The following is a 17344-nucleotide window of genomic DNA, read 5'->3' as shown; positions in this document are numbered from 1 at the left end:
GGGTCACATCCTTTGAAGGACTTGTAGTTGCACCCACCTCGGCCTCTTTTCCTGTCATCGGCTTTCAAAGACTTAACCCCACTCGAGGCCTCTCTCTCCCCTTCCTCATCTCTCCTACCATCACCACCTGCTCCTTCTGCAGTTCTTTCACGGCTTCCAGCAGACCTTCCAGGAGTCATATTCTTCACAGCAGTGGCTACAGCTTTTACAATAGCTACTTGAATTGCGGGATCCAGTTGAACCCCTTCGTTGTTCCTCGGGTTTCCTCCAGCCACGCTTCCTTCATCTCTGGTGTTGGAAGCTGTTTCGACCAAAAGTTGTTGGGCACGACGAGGCCTGCCCCGACGTCCAGAGCGACCTCCAGCTCTCACAATTCCTCCAACTCCCACATTTCCACCCATTCCAGCCATCGTATTCTAAAAGGGGAAACACAAACATCATCACTCAATGAACTATTTAGTACAAGGATAGTAAGGCTAACAGGTAATAACAGTGGCCAGTTGTGATTAGCTGATCACGTTACTTTCCGTGTCCTATACACTTCCTTTTATGAGTCTATTTGTGCTTATTCTAATCTTAAACAGTTAATCAATCAAACAACCAAGAAATCCGTTCCACATCAATCAAGATAACATTAACATTTACTATTTAACCATACACTTTACCTTTACTGAGCTTGCTTGAGTGATACATGGCATTCTTGAACTTGCATCTTCTTACTTAAACACCATTCTCTGTTCGAGTCTAAGCATGTAGGATGCTTAAATCTCTCGAACTTTGCTCTGATACCAACTTGTAAGGCCCCGTTACCGGTGCCTCACATTTGGACGTTGGATTTACTCATCAACATAGTTCTAATAATCAGATTTAATAAAAACATTCGCGGAATATAAAAACTTTCATAAAATATTACATAACTTGTCTTAAACAAACATCTTTGTCTTTTAAAATAAACAAAACATTAAACATAAACTGATAAACGTCTCGAGTCTTCTGATGCCAGCCTCTTATTCAACCTACTTACATGCGTGCATACTAAAAGTCAGCAACACTGAGTGAGTTCTAGTTAATCAGGCAACATACAATACATTCACATATTACATATTACTTATATACGTATCCGGAGATACATATTACATACTTAACCTGTTCATCGTTTCTCCAAACATATACTTTCCTTCTTTCGTACTTTCTTTCTTTAACATACACAATACATACGTAACTAACCTTACATATATAAAGAGCATTTCGCTCTGCATACCTCGGATATTGTTAGGGTCCGGAACCCTCCATCCTCGGATATTATTAGGGTCCGATCACCCTCCATCCTCGGATATTATTAGGGTTCGGTCACCCTCCATCCTCGGATATTATTAGGGTCCGGTCTCCCTTTATTCCATACAACTATACGTTATCTTACATTCATACATACATACGCATCATATATATGTTATTCGTGCATACTTTATCTCATGCACTCATTCATACTTACTACATAATACCTTCCTTAACAATACGTGCAATAACCGAAGGTCGTTCACGTACTGTCAAGTATTAATTCATAACATAAGCATCACATTCATCAATAAGGCATACACTTACCATTCAAGGTAAGTGTATTAACATTCACATTGAGTATGCACATTGCCCCGAAAACATTACAAGGAAATAGGGCTAGAAACTGATGTGGTCTAATTTATATATTCTTTATATTAATATTTCCAACACTTTTAAATACTTTTGAGCCATGTTTTTGTTCGAATATTATATTAATTGGCTCATATGTGAGTTTAATGGTTTCGAGAGACAATGAGCTAAAATAGAGTAATTTTACTAACTTAAAACCAACGGGTGAATATTTGAATATGTTAGTATAATTATTATAAAGTGGCTTTCAATTAAATGGTGTGATGTGCACTTGAGTGAAATATGTTATTCACCATTTTTATTTGTTATGGAAAGTAGCATGATGAGGGAAGTCTAAAATTAACGTGGGGTCGCAAGATTTGAAGACATGTATTATTGACCCTACTTTGGACGGAAGAGATCGTTATTATTATTAGTTACTCCAGTAGCCTCCATATATATTATCATTATTATTTTCTTGGAGGTTCATTATGATTACAATAGTAGACGTGAGGGCTGCAGAACTATTATTATTAATTTGTTGGGGTGAGCCCACGACACAAAAAAAATGCCTATTGTTTTAGTTGGGAAGCAACAGATTATTATTAATATAATACAAAACCCTACGTGGGTTTGGAGGGGGAATCAAGTCAGAAGGACGTGAGACAACACCAGCGCCGCCATTGTTTGGATTTTGGTGGGGGGCGCCATTGATAGTGAAAGGCATTCAATATCATTATTATTGTTATTCACGTGGGTGGAGACAAGGTCAGACAGCAGCAGAACGCAAGAGATTATTATAATTATTCTATCCCTACTTTAAGGAGCAGACGAAATTTAAAGAGAAAGAGGAAGCGGTTTGGTGTTCGGGTTCACATCTACTTCAAGATTGGTTTGATTTTATTATCTTTATTATGAACTCCATTATTGAACTCCATTATTAAACCCTTTTAGTTATCTAGGCTTGTGATGATGTTTTGTTGACTGCTTTGGACTTGTTGGTTTTCGGGTTTTGTTTATGGGACTTTGATTAATTAAAAATTTTGATTAGTTTTATTGGATGTGTCTCATGCGTATTTACTTTTGATTTGTGTCTGGATGAATGTTTCACATGTTACTTTATTGATTGTCTTTAAATTATATGTTGCATGTTAGGGTTGTTTACTGTGTGTTTGCAACTTGTTTATGGTTTATTGAGCTCTTTTACCATAGAAACTGATTTTTGGCATATTTTAGAAGTTTATATTCTTACTGGCTTAAATATCCGATGGGTGATAAGTTGTTGGGTTTGTCTGCGTTGTTAGGGTTTTAGGTTAAATTATCTGACAGAAGGTTTGCCTATTTTTGCCTTAATTTCACTGTTTGCCCGTATCCTTTAGACTGTTCAAAAACTACCCCGTGTACTTAGGTGCATTGAGATAGTGAAACTGACGGGTTAGCAGTTTTTTAGGGTAATTAATCATAGTTGGTGAACTGACCGGTTAACCAATAAGCCAGTGTTTTTATATGATCTCTAAGATTTCTTTTTAGGTGACACCTTGAGAGTGATTAAGGATCCATTAAGTTTCCTAGAGCTTCATACCTTTATATTCCCGGTTCCCATAGCATTTTCCCGTAACTGATAAAAGCCCGAGTCGTCACAATTCGGATTCCTTGCCTAGGTAACTCTTTCTCATATTTGAATTTACTAAAGTCTTATTCGGTAATTTAATTATCTAGTTTACTTTAATTTAATTAAGTAATTAGTTTAATTACTTATTAGTTTTTAAAATAAAATAAATAAAAATCCAAAATTATATATTTTTTTAATTATTATTTTAAATTAGCTTTTAGAACTAGTCTCGTTATTTAAATTAGTGTCTCTAGGGTTCGATATTCCCGGTCTTCCCATAGCTATTCTACACCCGATAGGTTCACTTGCCTGTTGCTAGTTGTTTGGTTTAGGGTATTCTAGGTTTTTATTACTCGTTGTGCTTGGTCATTATTTGATAAAATTTTATATACCACTTTACGCACATCAAGTTTTTGGCGCTGTTGCCGGGGACACTTGGTAATAGAGAACTAGTTTCTATTTGCTTTTATTTGTTTTTAGTTTTAGTTTCTAGTTAGTTAATTAGTTTTATTTTATTTTATTATTTAATTGCTCCTGATTGCTATTTGTGCCTTGATTTTAACGTTTGTGCTTTATGGATAATCTTGGGTCCTCATATTTTACTTGTTTTTCAGCGTATGCGACGTACTCATTCACTAGGACCCCAGAGTTCACTGCTTCTGACAAACTCGAGAGAGATTTTCGTGAGCGTCGTAGGGAGTTTCGAGAAATTGCACGTGCTCTACGCGAAAACAAGGTACACATTTCTTATTCTAAATTAGATATGGGTGACGCTAACCCCCCTAGGCGTACGGTTCACTCGAGAACGAATGAGGGAGTTATGGGGAGACGGTCTGCTATCACACGTCCGGCGATGCCCGATGCTACTAACTGGCAAATTCCGACCAACGTCATGAATTCCATCACTAATTCTGCCCCATTTCACGGACTTGGAGACGAGGACGCGCCTGGCCATCTGAACAAATTCACTCGTATATGCGACACTTTCATTATTGCCAACGTCACTCGTGCTTCTATTTACCTTCATCTTTTTTCATTTTCTCTGGAGGGTCGCGCTTCATCATGGCTGGAAAACCTTCCCCCTGGGTCCATCACTACATGGGAGAATCTTCAAGCCGAATTCCTTAAGAAATATTTTCCGCCATCTAAAGCCTCGCGACTTACTGATCAGATCTGTTCCTTCCGCATGGAGCCTGACGAGCCATAATCTTTGGCTTGGAAAAGGTTCCATAATCTGCTTAGTAAATGCCCCCAACATGGTCTACTTGAATGGGCTGCAGTCGAGAAATTCTATAACGGACTGACCTTTGAGATGCAAAAGAGATTCAATACGTCAGCTGGAGGAAACATGTTACAAAAGTTGGATAAAGATGAGTGTGAGTCGTTGTTTGAGAGTTTCGCCCTAGCTGAGCAGCAGGAGCCGTCCGCTCAAAGTACTTCTAAAACCACCACCTCTTCCGCTCGAGGCATTTATCATGTCTCGAATGATACTAGCATCGCGGCTGCCCTAGAGGCAGTGCAGAAAGATATCCGAGAATTGAAGAAGATCGCTCAGGAATGCAAAATCCATCGCAGAGGGCACAATACAGTTGATTGTCCGGTCGATCAACATGAGAAGGTGGACAACTTGGGTAATCAGAGTCGGGGAGCGAATTCCTATGGTAACTCATGATGGAGAAATAACTCCAACTATGGTTGGAGGTCAGGAGGTAATGCTCAGGGTATTCAGCAGAGGCAGGAGCAGGTTAGTGACCCAGAGGCAGCAGGAAGTTCGAGTGCGGGGAAGAGTAGCGGTATGGATCCAGATCTTAAGGAGCTTCTAACTAAGCAATCCACCATGCTTTCTCACCTTATTGACAGAGATAATAACACACAGCAGAGACTAGCTGAGCACGACACTCTATTGAAAAACCAGCAATCGTCACTATTGGAGATGTCTCGAAAGGTGGATGAGATGATGAAGCAGATGCTACCTAATAAACAGGTTGGTGCATTTCAGGGAAGCACTGAGCTTAATCCTAAGGCATAGTTGAATGCGGTGACCACCCGTAGTGACAGAGGAGGTGATCGAGAGCATTCACCGGCAGATGATGAAGAGTCGGTGGACGAGGAGATAGAGATGGAGACTCCTGTGAGGATGCACGAGAGGCAAGTCCCAGCAAGTACCGCGTCAAACGATGAGTCTCCTGCAGAGAAAGTTGTTGAAAAGAAGATTGAAGATAAGAGGAGTCCCGAAGTCGATATTACTCGTGTTCCGTATCCTGCTCGTCTTCTGCAACAGAAGTATGCGCAGGAATATGGACATTTCTTGGACATGTTTAAACAGCTAAAAATCAATCTTCCGTTTGTCGAGGCACTCCAGCATACGCCTAAATATGCCAAATTCCTAAAAGATCTTCTTTCAAACAAGAAGCTGGAGGGGCTTTCGACAGTACGTCTAAATGAAGGATGCTCTGCGGTAGTCCAGAACAAGCTGCCGGAGAAATTAGCAGACCCGGGACACTTCACGATCCCGTGTTTGTTTGGCAGATCAACTAAGAGCTACGCGTTGGCCGATTTAGGTGCTAGCATAAACCTGATGCCATATTCTCTCTATAAAAAGCTAGACCTTGGCGAGCCGGTCCCGACGCGCATGAGTTTATCCTTGGCCGACCGTTCGGTCAAATATCCGCGGAGAATCGTGGAAAACGTACTCGTTAAAGTCGATAAATTTGTTTTCCCCGTGGATTTCGTTATTCTTGACATGGAGGCTGACGATCAGGTCCAACTCATTTTGGGACGACCCTTCATGCGTACTGCTAAAGCGCTTATTAACGTCTTAGACGGCAAAATTACACTTCGTGTATGGGAGGAGAACGTCACCTTCGATGTCGTTAAATCGATGAGAAACTCCACTAGTTAGGACGATTCCGTTTACTTTCTTGACACGTTCATATCTCAGTTCGAGCACTGTCTTGACTACATCTCTTGAGCAGATTTGCTCAATCAGGAGGACAAGGTTGATGTTTCCCCAAGAACGACCTAAGCATTCTTGTTAGCCCAGCTCGGTGTTCACGGTTGCCGATAGCATCGAGGAACCGAAGGAGAGACCATAGATTGAGGCGCCACCGTCATTAGTGACTCGATTAATTATACAAACTCCTTGAAACCTCCCCACAGTTGAACTTAATCAGGAGGTTTCTCCTTAATCCGGACCCTATCAAACCCGTTTAGTTCCACCCGGAATTTAACAAATAGTAATATATCAATGATGGAATCGCAAAATATTAAACTAGAATTAAAAATCAATAACGGGTCAGACCACCTATATTTAAACTTACCTGGCAAGAGCCGAATGCGTTGTAAGTATCGAGAAGACTGGTCGTGTTTGACTTTTAATAGCTTTTTCACTCCCGTAGACCATCTTCTAAAGTATACGCAACTTCGGTTTTCTGGTAACCTATAATCCTCGACCTTCTCCCGTGGTTTTGATTCTTGATAAGCATTCAAAACACAGTCCAGGGCCGGCAGTGGTGTTCTTCCTCTAACACCACATCATCATCTACAACGTCCTCTACAAGTAGGGCCTCGAAAAACGCAACATCCTTATTAACGTCCAATGTATCCCCCTCGTCATACTCTGACAATCCATCCAACTCCAGATTCAAGAATTCATCTTCCTCATTAAGCTCATTATCAACCTTAACCATATCCTCAACACCAAACATTAGCTCGGGTGACTCTCCCAATTCTATCTCTTCCTCAAACACAGGTTTCACCATAATTGATCTCAGATATGCAGCCCACTCCTCCTCGTCAAAATCATCATCGGAGTCACTACAAAACTCAGTACAATTAGTAACACATACCTGTGAAACCTGAGGTGGGACTTCATCAACCACTCGTGTCTCCATATCCAGGATGATCTCCTCTTCTTCATCTACATATTCCATAATTGGCTCTTTCCCTTCTTCTGGAAACGTCGGGAACAACTCGCCCAACCGATAACTAAAATTATACTAATCTAGACACTAAGTAATACTCTAGACCCTTAAACTACTAACGGCAAGTGAACCGATCGACTCTAGTACAGCTAAGTAAGTCCGGATATCGAACCCACGAGACTCTTTAAATTACGAAACTAGCAAATTAGACTCAACTACAAGACACGACTATTTATTAATAATATATGAGGGGGATTTTAAAACTAATTAATTAAAACTCTAACAATAATTAACTAATGATTACTTTAATAATATAATAATAGAACAAGCCCTAATTATTATAACTAATAAACAATTTAGAAAACTTGGTTTAATTCAGATGATAAAAATAGCTACCCAGGCCGGAATCCCCAAAGTTACGGTTATTAATTTAAATGGCAAAACGTAAGTTATGAAACCGGGATCATAAGATAGACCCTTGACAGAAAACCCGAACAGGACCCTTGAACTTCAAGAAGACGCCTATGGATTTCTAACAAGTTTTAAGACTCACCAGTTTTATATTAAACTTCCTTACGGTTATTTAATTGCTTATGTCTAAGTATCTTTTATGACGAAAACCTACCTTACAGCGCGGAATTCAAAAGATAGCAAAGCAAACCCAATTAATTTAATAGACTAAGCTGACAATCAAATCTAGACGGACTCCTTACGAAGAACTAAATCTAGCAATCTCGACAAGCAAAGATCTATTAATAGCCTATCACTTTACAGCTTTTTAGACTAGCAGCTCACTTTTATTTGTTTAGTTGATTTTATTGTTTCTACGATCTTAATCGATATCAATCATAAACTAGTCAAGAACACACAGTAAATGACCTAACAAAACCCTATCCTATGAAACACTCAACAAGGGCAATGTGAAACAATAGATTCATGTAAACAAAACCAAGCAATCATACGCATCAACTAAATAAAACTCAACCGTTTACTTAGAACATAATATCCATAACGAAGCGAAAATCCAAATAAAATCAAACCGAACTAAGGTTCATCACGACCTAGGCAGTCTATGGAATTTAGCCTAGCATATTAAAATCTATATCAAACAAAACAAATAATAACGAAAACATGGTGAAAGTATAAGAAACGGGGAATCAAAGATGATAAAACCCGTAAACTCGAACGTGAACGTGTAGCTCTTCACCGGATGTTCTCTCGCCTTCAAAATCACCAACAAACGCGTAAAATAACTCCAAGAACTCTCCAAAATCGGCTGGTGGCTTTCAGGTTATGTCAGGTTTAAGTTAAAGGTCTTTAAATAGCGAAAACCAGGCCCGACAATAAACAAAAACGAGTTAAAAACCCATCAGCAGTGCCTAGGCGTCGCGCTAAGGGCTTTTTGCCTTTCTCCTAGGCGCGGCGCGGCGTGCTTCTTTAAGAGGGGCGGTCAGACCGGCCCGGTCTGACCGGTTCTCTGTTCCGGTTCTTCCTGACGCGTTCCGGATCTCCGTTTCGGCTCGTTTTAGCTCATTTTTCGCCCTTTTTAATCACGATCAAATCCCGGAACCTACGACACACAAAAGCGTTAGTAGTATACAAATCTTGACTAAAAACGAACAAAAACAATTAAAATATTAAATAAAATAAACAAGAGAAACATATATATTTAGCATTATATCCGCGGGTGTGCATCAACTACAGGAGGCGTAACGATGCTACTAGGAAAGACCACTTTCCTCTTTCGTTCACCGATCAGATGTTGGAGTGTCTGTCGGGACGACAGCTTTAGTGTTTTCTTGATGGATTTTCAGGTTATTTCCAGATCCCGGTCGCACATGAGGATCAGGAAAAGACCACATTTACATGCCCATACGGTACCTTTGCGTACAAACGTATGCCTTTTGGGTTATGTAATGCTCCGACTACTTTCCAGCGTTGCATGGTAGCGATATTCCAGGATATGATCGAGATTTCCATGGAGGTTTTCATGGACGATTTTTCGGTATATGGGGACTCATTCGATCAATGTCTTTCTAATCTTGAGAGGATGATGAAGCGGTGCATAGAGACTAAGTTGATGTTGAACTGGGAGAAGTGCCACTTCATGGTGACTGAAGGCATTGTGCTCGGGCATAAGATTTCGCGAGATGGTATTGAGGTAGACAGAGCTAAAATCGACACAATCAGTAGACTTCCTCCACCGACTATTGTGAAATCTGTTCGTAGTTTTCTCGGTCATGAAGGTTTTTATCGTAGGTTCATTAGAGATTTTTCTAAGATCACCCGGCCCATGACTCGCCTTCTAGAGAAGGACATCGCATTCGACTTTGATGGTGATTGTCTGAAGGCATTTGAGTTTCTCAAGGGGCAGTTGGTTAATGCCCCTATCTTAGTAGCACCCGACTGGAGCTTACCCTTTGAGCTCATGTGCGACGCTAGTGATTTTGCAGTCAGGGCTGTTTTAGGTCAGCGGAAGGACAAGCACTTCCATCCTATCTATTACGCAAGTAAGACCCTCAATGAAGCTCAAGATAATTATACGACTACTAAGAAGGAGCTTCTAGCAGTGGTCTTTGCGTTCGACAAATTTCGTTCTTATCCCGTGTTGTCCAAAACCATCGTTTATACTGATCATGCGGCATTGTGATACCTGTTCGTCAAGAAAGATGCCAAGCCTCGCCTGATACGATGGATTCTCTTGCTTTCCGAGTACGATATTGAGATTAGAGATAAAAAGGGAGCGGAGAATGTAGTTGCGGATCACTTATCACGTCTGGAGGATCCGAAGAGAGAGGAGATTAGAGAGGATGCCATCGGGGATAAGTTTCCCCATGAGTCGTTGATGATGGTGAGAGTAAGATTTGAGAGAGAGCCAGTTTTGTACGTGAGTGCTGAAGAGGAGGGTCTGCCATGGTTATCCTACATTGCGAATTATCTGGCCGAAGGAGTAGTGGTTAAGGGCATGATTTATTAGCAGAGGAGGAAGTTTTTCGCAGACGCCAGTCACTACATATGGGATTCGCCGTATTTGTTTCGTGTAGGCGCTGATCGAGTGTTGAGGAGATGTGTGAGTAGGGAAGAGGGCCGTGAAATTCTTAGGCACTGTCACGAGGATTTAAGTGGAGGTCACCATGGTTCTTCTTCCACCGCTAGGAGAGTTCTAGATTATGGCTTTTATTAGTCATCGATTTTCAAAGACTCACACGAGTTTGTCAGACAGTGCGACGCATGTCAGCGCACTTGTAACATCTCATCCCGTAATGAGATGCCCCAAAACCCTATTCAGGTTTGTGAGGTTTATGACGTTTGGGGCATTGATTTCATGGGTCCATTCCCTTCTTCTCGAGGGAACCGATACATTCTCGTGGCTATCGACTACGTTTCCAAGTGGGTTGAGGCTCAAGCCTTGCCCACTAACGACGTCCGAGTTGTAGTGGGATTCTTGAAGAGGTTGTTCTGTCGGTTTGGTACTCCCAAGGCCTTGATCAGTGATAGGGGCACACATTTCTGTAATGCCCAGATGGAGAAGGTGTTGGCACGATATGGGGTCACCCATCGGTTGTCCACCGCTTATCATCCAGAGACGAGCGGGCAAGTGGAGAATGCAAACCGAAGAGTTAAATGAATTTTGGAGAAAAATGTCGACAAGAACCGAAAGGACTGATCTGACAAGTTGGATGATGCACTTTGGGCTTTCCGTACAGAGTTTAAAACACCTATTGGGACCACACCCTTTAGGATGGTTTACAGGAAAACGTGTCATCTACCGGTTGAGTTAGAGCATAGAGCATATTGGGCGTTGAGATCCGTTAAACTTGACCTGACCCAAGCTGCGAAAAACCGGTTTCTCCAAATTCATGAGGTAGAGGAGTTGAGAGATGAAGCGTATGCTAGATCATGGAGTTATAAGGAGCGTATGAAGGCGTTACACGATCGAAAGTTGAGGAAAGTGAAAGTGTTCAAGTGTGGGGATCGAGTGTTGGTTTATAATTCCCGTATGAAGTTATTTCTAGGTAAGCTTAGATCGAGATGGGTTGGTCCATATACGGTGAAGGCGGCATTCCCGCACGGTGCAGTTGAGTTAGTTGATCATGAGGGGAGAGCGTGGAAGGTCCATAGGTTAACACATTATATCGGTGGGCCGGCTGATTCGGTCGAGGAAGATGTATTTCTCCTCGACATCCCTACTTTGACTGCTTGATAGGGATTGGCCTCGGGAAATACCCGAGTGTAGAGTTTGTATAATTTTTACTTGTTTTCTTTTATTTTTGTATTTTGAGTCAGTTTTAAGTTTTTAGAGTCTGTTTGATGTCTGCTTTAGGTGCTTTGAGCTTTGTTTTGCAGGTTTGGATACTTTCATTCGTACTCAATCTCCATTCGGACGGGGGCGTTCTGAGCTTATTTGATTGTAGAGGGTACCCAACAGCTGCGGCCGCGAATGAAATGCTATACGGTCGCTTTATCGGAACATGACATATGCAGATCATTGCCATATTACCAGGGGAGCCTGTTCCATTTTCTTTATGCTTTGTTTTATTTTATTTTATTTTATTTCTGCTTTATTTTTGTCTTTTTCTTGTCTCCCATTAAGGACAATGTGAAATTTAAGTATGGGGATGGGAAACTGACGTTTTTAGATTTTTATATAAAAAAAAATTTCAAAAAAAAATAATAAAAATAAAAATAAAAAAACGAAAAAAATATATAAAAAAATAAATAAATAGAAAATTTTAAAAAAATATAAATAAAAAAATTTGTCCCGGAAATTTACTTTGCGTATAATGGAAAATGATATTATTGTTTAAGGTTGATCTTTTAAAACTACTATTATATATGAGATTAAATAAAATATTGTGCACTTAATTTGGGATGTGTCGGTAGGCCAACTAGCTTTGATAGTCCTCTTTAGCATATTTTATATATCTAATAATTTGAAAAACGGTGAAACCGAATTTCGATGCTTAGGGAGGATTACCATAATCTAAAAACTTTGAGCTGGTAAGACTTAGATGCACTCAAACCAGCACACCACCACATGTCCATCTTTTTACGAGCTTAGAAAATAGTTATATATTTAGGGTGATATAAAAAAAAGAAAAAAGAAAAAAAAAGAAGAAAAAAAAAGAAGTATGTTTTGAAAGTGTATTATGAGAAATCATTCCGAAAAGCAAATGATTGTGAAAAAGTTATGTAATGAAAAATGCCAAAGAAGCTTCTCAAAAAAATAGAAAAAGAGGCCAAAGATTCACATACTAGACGGAGCTTAGAGTTTACGTGTTACCAAGGGGATAGTGACTCTGAGGATACACTATTGGGGCTCGAAGGTTCTTAGTCAATAAATATCAAATTAGAAATTTATAGGACAAAGTCCAATAATATTTAGGAATAGCTCGTACGACCTCCACATGACCATTCATCCATCAAATTTCACTGAGTGCATCTAATTAGTACCATCAACGAGTTATTGGCTTATGGTGATTTGTCGAACCAGTTTGCTTCGACTCTATTTATTTTAGCTCTCTTTGTCTGAGATGGGGTAGGTGTAGCTGTAGCTTTTGAGCTTTAAAACGCTTAATGCAATTGGGGGCTTGATAGGCTGGTGACTGGGTTTAAGTGGACAACAATATCGGCAATCGCGGTTTTTGCGTTTATCTAGGCTTAAAAGATAACATATATGTTTTGAAGATCGACTTTGAATTATGATTCCATTGCAATATATATTTTTCGAGGACGGTAAAAAGTTTAAGTATGGGAATATTTAATGTGGTCTAATTTATATATTCTTTATATTAATATTTCCTACACTTTTAAATACTTTTGAGCCATGTTTTTGTTTAAATATTATATTAATTGGCTCATATGTGAGTTTAATGGTTTCAAGAGACAATGGGCTAAAAGAGAGTAATTTTACTAACTTAAAACCAACGGGTGAATATTTGAATATGTTAGTATAATTATTATAAAGTAGCTTTCAATTAAATGGTGTGATGTGCACTTGAGGTCTTGAGTGAAATATGTTATTCACCATTTTTATTTGTCGTGGACAGTAGCATGATGAGGGAAGTCTAAAATTAACGTGGCGTCGCAAGATTTGAAGACATATATTATTGACCCTACTTTGGACGGAAGAGATCGTTATTATTATTAGTTACTCCAGTAGCTGCCATATATATTATCATTATTCTTTTCTTGGAGGTTCATTATGATTACAATATTAGACGTGAGGGGCTGCAGAACTATTATTATTAATTTGTTGGGGTGAGCCCACGACACAAAAAAAGGCCTATTGTTTTGGTTGGGAAGCAACGGATTATTATTAATATAATACAAAACCCTACGTGGGTTTGGAGGGGGAATCAAGTCAGAAGGACGTGAGACAACACCAGCGCCGTCATTGTTTGGATTATGATGGGGGCCGCCATTAGTGAAAGGCATACAATATCATTATCATTGTTATTCACGTGGGTGGAGACAAGGTCAGACAGTAGAAGAACGCAAGAGATTATTATTATTGTTCTATCCCTACTTTAAGGAGCAGGCGAAATTTAAAGAGAAAGAGGAAGCGGTTTGGTGTTCGGGTTCGCATCTACTTCAAGATTGGTTTGATTTTATTATCTTTATTATGAACTCCATTATTGAACTTATATATTTTATTATTTTGAACATGATTATTGGCTAAACCCTTTTAGTTATCTAGGCTTGTGATGATGTTTTGTTGACTGCTTTGGACTTGTTGGTTTTCGGGTTTTGTTTATGGGACTTTGATTAATTAAAAGTTTTGATTAGTTTTATTGGATGTGTCTCATGCGTATTTACTTTTGATTTGTGTCTGGATAAATGTTTCACATGTTACTTTACTGATTGTCTTTCAATTATAGGTCCATGTTAGGGTTGTTTACTGTGTGTTTGCAACTTGTTTATGGTTTATTGAGCTCTTTTACCATAGAAACTGATTATTGGCATATTTTAGAAGTTTATATTCTTACTAGCTTAAATATCCGACGGGTGATAAGTTGTCGGGTTTGTCTGTGTTGTTAGGGTTTTAGGTTAAATTATCTGACAGGAGGTTTGCCTATTTTTGCCTTAATTTCACTGTTTACACGTATCCTTTAGACTGTTCAAAAACCACCCTGTGTACTTAGGTGCATTGAGATAGTGAAACTGACGGGTTAGCTATTTTTTAGGGTAATTAATCATAGTTGGTGAACTGACAGGTTAACCAATAAGCCGGTGTTTTTATATGATCTCTAAGATTTCTTTTTAGGTGACACCTTGAGAGTGATTAAGGATCCATTAAGTTTCCTAGAGCTTCATACCTTTAGATTCCCGGTTCCCATAGCATTTTCCCGTAACCGATAAAATCCCGAGTTGTCACAATTTGGATTCCTTGCCTAGGTAACTCTTTCTCATATTTGAATTTACTAAAGTCTTATTCGGTAATTTAATTTTCTAGTTTACTTTAGTTTAATTAAGTAATTAGTTTAATTAATTAATAGTTTTTAAAATAAAATAAATAAAAATCCAAAATTATATATTTTCTTAATTATTATTTTAAATTAGCTTTTAGAACTAGTCTCGTTATTTAAATTAGTGTCTCTAGGGTTCAATATTCCCGGTCTTCCCATAGCTATTCTATATCCTATAGGTTCACTTGCCTGTTGCTAGTGGTTTGGTTTAGGGTATTCTAGGTTTTTATTGCTCGTTGTGCTTGGTCATTATTTGCTAAAATTTTATATACCACTTTACGCACATCAGAAACTCACCTGGATCCTGTTTCTTTCTTCGTTTATTGTAATTCCCTTCTTTAACCGCGTCCTGCTAACTGTACATAGGGTACGCGTATTAATATTCATCTTATTTATATTCCAGTTGGAAAGGACTAAGTCTGGTATGATCGGTTGGCCTTGTTTAGATTTCATTTACTTATTATTCTTTCTACGAACCCTAATGTAAGGTTTTATAATTGTTTTATTATCATTTTCTCTTTCCTGAAATATTTTATTATTATCTTAAGACTCGATTATTTAAATATTGTTTTAATATTCTTCTTTATCGAGTTCACGCCCCTCCTCGTAAACCGTCTTGTGTTTATAAGTATGTTCGTATTTAGACGTATGTGTGTGTATGTATAAGACATGCGGGCTATCCCATACTTGTGGACCTCCAAGTGTGATCTTAGGTGTGCACTTAAGTGAGTTTTTCTTTATACGTATACGTACTCTCGGGTTATCAACGAGATCAATTACAAATTAATCAAATCACTCTGTAATGTAATCGAACTATAAGTGATCGAGTGTGTGGGTGTTATAGGGCTCGGGTTTGTATATAGGCTTGGCTAGATCTTTTGGCCTGGGTTGAATAAAAAAAACACCAAGCCCAATCCCTCCTTTAAGCATCGGCCCATCTTCTTCCTTTTTCATCATTTTTTTTGTTCTTCACCGCCGTTCCAAGTAAACGAGTTCCTCCACCTCCCCTGAATCGATTACAATGTAATCGATAATGATGAAATCAACTGACTATAGGGACAGCTTCATAGTAATCGATCCTCCATTGTATGCGACTGTGTACGTATTGTAATCGGGTTGTGTGCTATTACTATTGTAATCGAATTGGTATTTTAATCGAGCATCCCATATATGCGACCAAGTGCGGTAATCGATGTCTATTGTAAGCGAGTTACTAATGAAATCGAATTACAGTGTGTTCGAGGGCTATTGGTTAACTGTCAAGAGTAATCGACTAATGTATGCGAGTGTACTTGAATGGTGTTGTAATCGGATCTGTAATCGAGTTTATTGTATGCGAATTCAGCAATTGTGAGTGAGTATAGTGTAATCGAGTTCTGTTGTAATCTGATCCAGATGTAATCGACCACTCTTTGTAATCGATTGTATCATTGTGATCGAGTTTACTATTGTAATCGAGTCTAGGTGTAAAGGAACACAATGTAATCGATGGGTTGTATCTGAACTAAACTGATTGATCTATCCAATTGTAATCGATTTGTCCATGTGATTGAGTGTGATTGTAATCGACTCATCGTCTAATCGATCCACTACTTGTAATTGGCTTCTATTGTGTTCGAGGGTGATATGCTTGGCTGCAAGGAAGACGATGTCCAGATGGTTCTCCACTGTATTTGGGTTTGGGCTGGGCATATGGGTTTTGGTTAACATGAGGTTCAAGGGTTGGGTCTCCACCCACAACTCGTTTATTATTATTATTATTATTATTATTATTATTATTATTATTTACATATAAACCTTTAACATGAAGCCATCTTTCCCCTTAAGCACTCTCGTGACCATTTTCGGGTAAGACTTGACTCAGGAAATCATAAAGTTCGGATCTTTTAAGCTTAAAATGTTCAAGACTAGATCTAGGGTTCATTTTAAACGAGCCGTTCATTGTTACGTGTTCGTTAAGTTCCATTTAACATCAAGTTTTCAACTTTAATGTTCGTTTAGACCCGATCTACTATTGTTTCAAGTTTCAAAGTTAAACGTTTATAAAAACGTAAACTTTAATATCAAAAACAAACCTTTCCGGGTTCGTTTGGTCTCAGTTAGCTTGATTATAAATCTTGAATCTTGTATCTATCTATATATTGAAGATTTATCTATGTTTGGCTTGATTTTGGTCTCGGATCTCGTTTCTCTCTCTCACGGCCGTTTATATATAGTAAGGGAGGTGTGTGTGTGTTCTTGAGTGTGTGTAGAGATTATGGAAAGGATGGAATGAGTTAGGATTTTAGGATGATTTAAGAGAGTATTTATACCCCTTAAAGCCCATGGACCTAAGGCCCATTACCCTTTAACCCACCTTAATTATTCCAAGTCCGTGATCCTTTCTTTCTTTAATACTAATTAATTATTTTACACACGACAACTTAACGAAATCTTTCTCTATTTAATATTATAATTTTTCTATTACTCCGAATAATTTTTAAGCCATAAATAAATAATATATTTAAATATTATTCTTTGAAAATTCGGGATGTTACATTAACCCAACCAAAAAAACCCGAACCCGAATTATCCGAATCCGAAAAACCCGTGAGAGATTTAGGTTGGGTTTGGGGTCAAGATTTCAAGCTTTGAAACTCGAAGAACCCGAACCGAAAAACCCGAAACCCAAAAAACGAACCCGAAGAATACCCTTACTGCTGGACCAATTGACC

At 38.8% G+C, this 17344-nt stretch overlaps 2 protein-coding genes across 2 annotated transcripts; both read left to right on the top strand.

Annotated features, from left to right (window-relative positions):
• The first annotated feature begins 5357 nt into the window (after positions 1–5357).
• LOC143636446 (uncharacterized) lies at positions 5358–6140 on the top strand. Its single transcript, XM_077104035.1, has one exon. The coding sequence runs from the start codon at positions 5358–5360 to the stop codon at positions 6138–6140; it is 783 nt and encodes a 260-aa protein (XP_076960150.1).
• Positions 6141–10903: 4763 nt separating this feature from the next.
• Positions 10904–11365, top strand: LOC143636445 (uncharacterized). The gene has a single exon (XM_077104034.1). It carries the CDS (start codon positions 10904–10906, stop codon positions 11363–11365), a length of 462 nt encoding a protein of 153 aa, XP_076960149.1.
• Positions 11366–17344: the final 5979 nt, after the last annotated feature.

This window comes from Bidens hawaiensis, unplaced genomic scaffold (genome assembly GCF_021521415.1).
Source record: "Bidens hawaiensis isolate Kalapana, Puna unplaced genomic scaffold, B.hawaiensis_p1.1 tig00007954_1, whole genome shotgun sequence".
Taxonomy (NCBI): Eukaryota; Viridiplantae; Streptophyta; class Magnoliopsida; order Asterales; family Asteraceae; genus Bidens; species Bidens hawaiensis.
The sequence above is the reverse complement of the archived record's forward strand: the minus strand, read 5'-3'. Positions and strand labels throughout refer to the sequence as shown.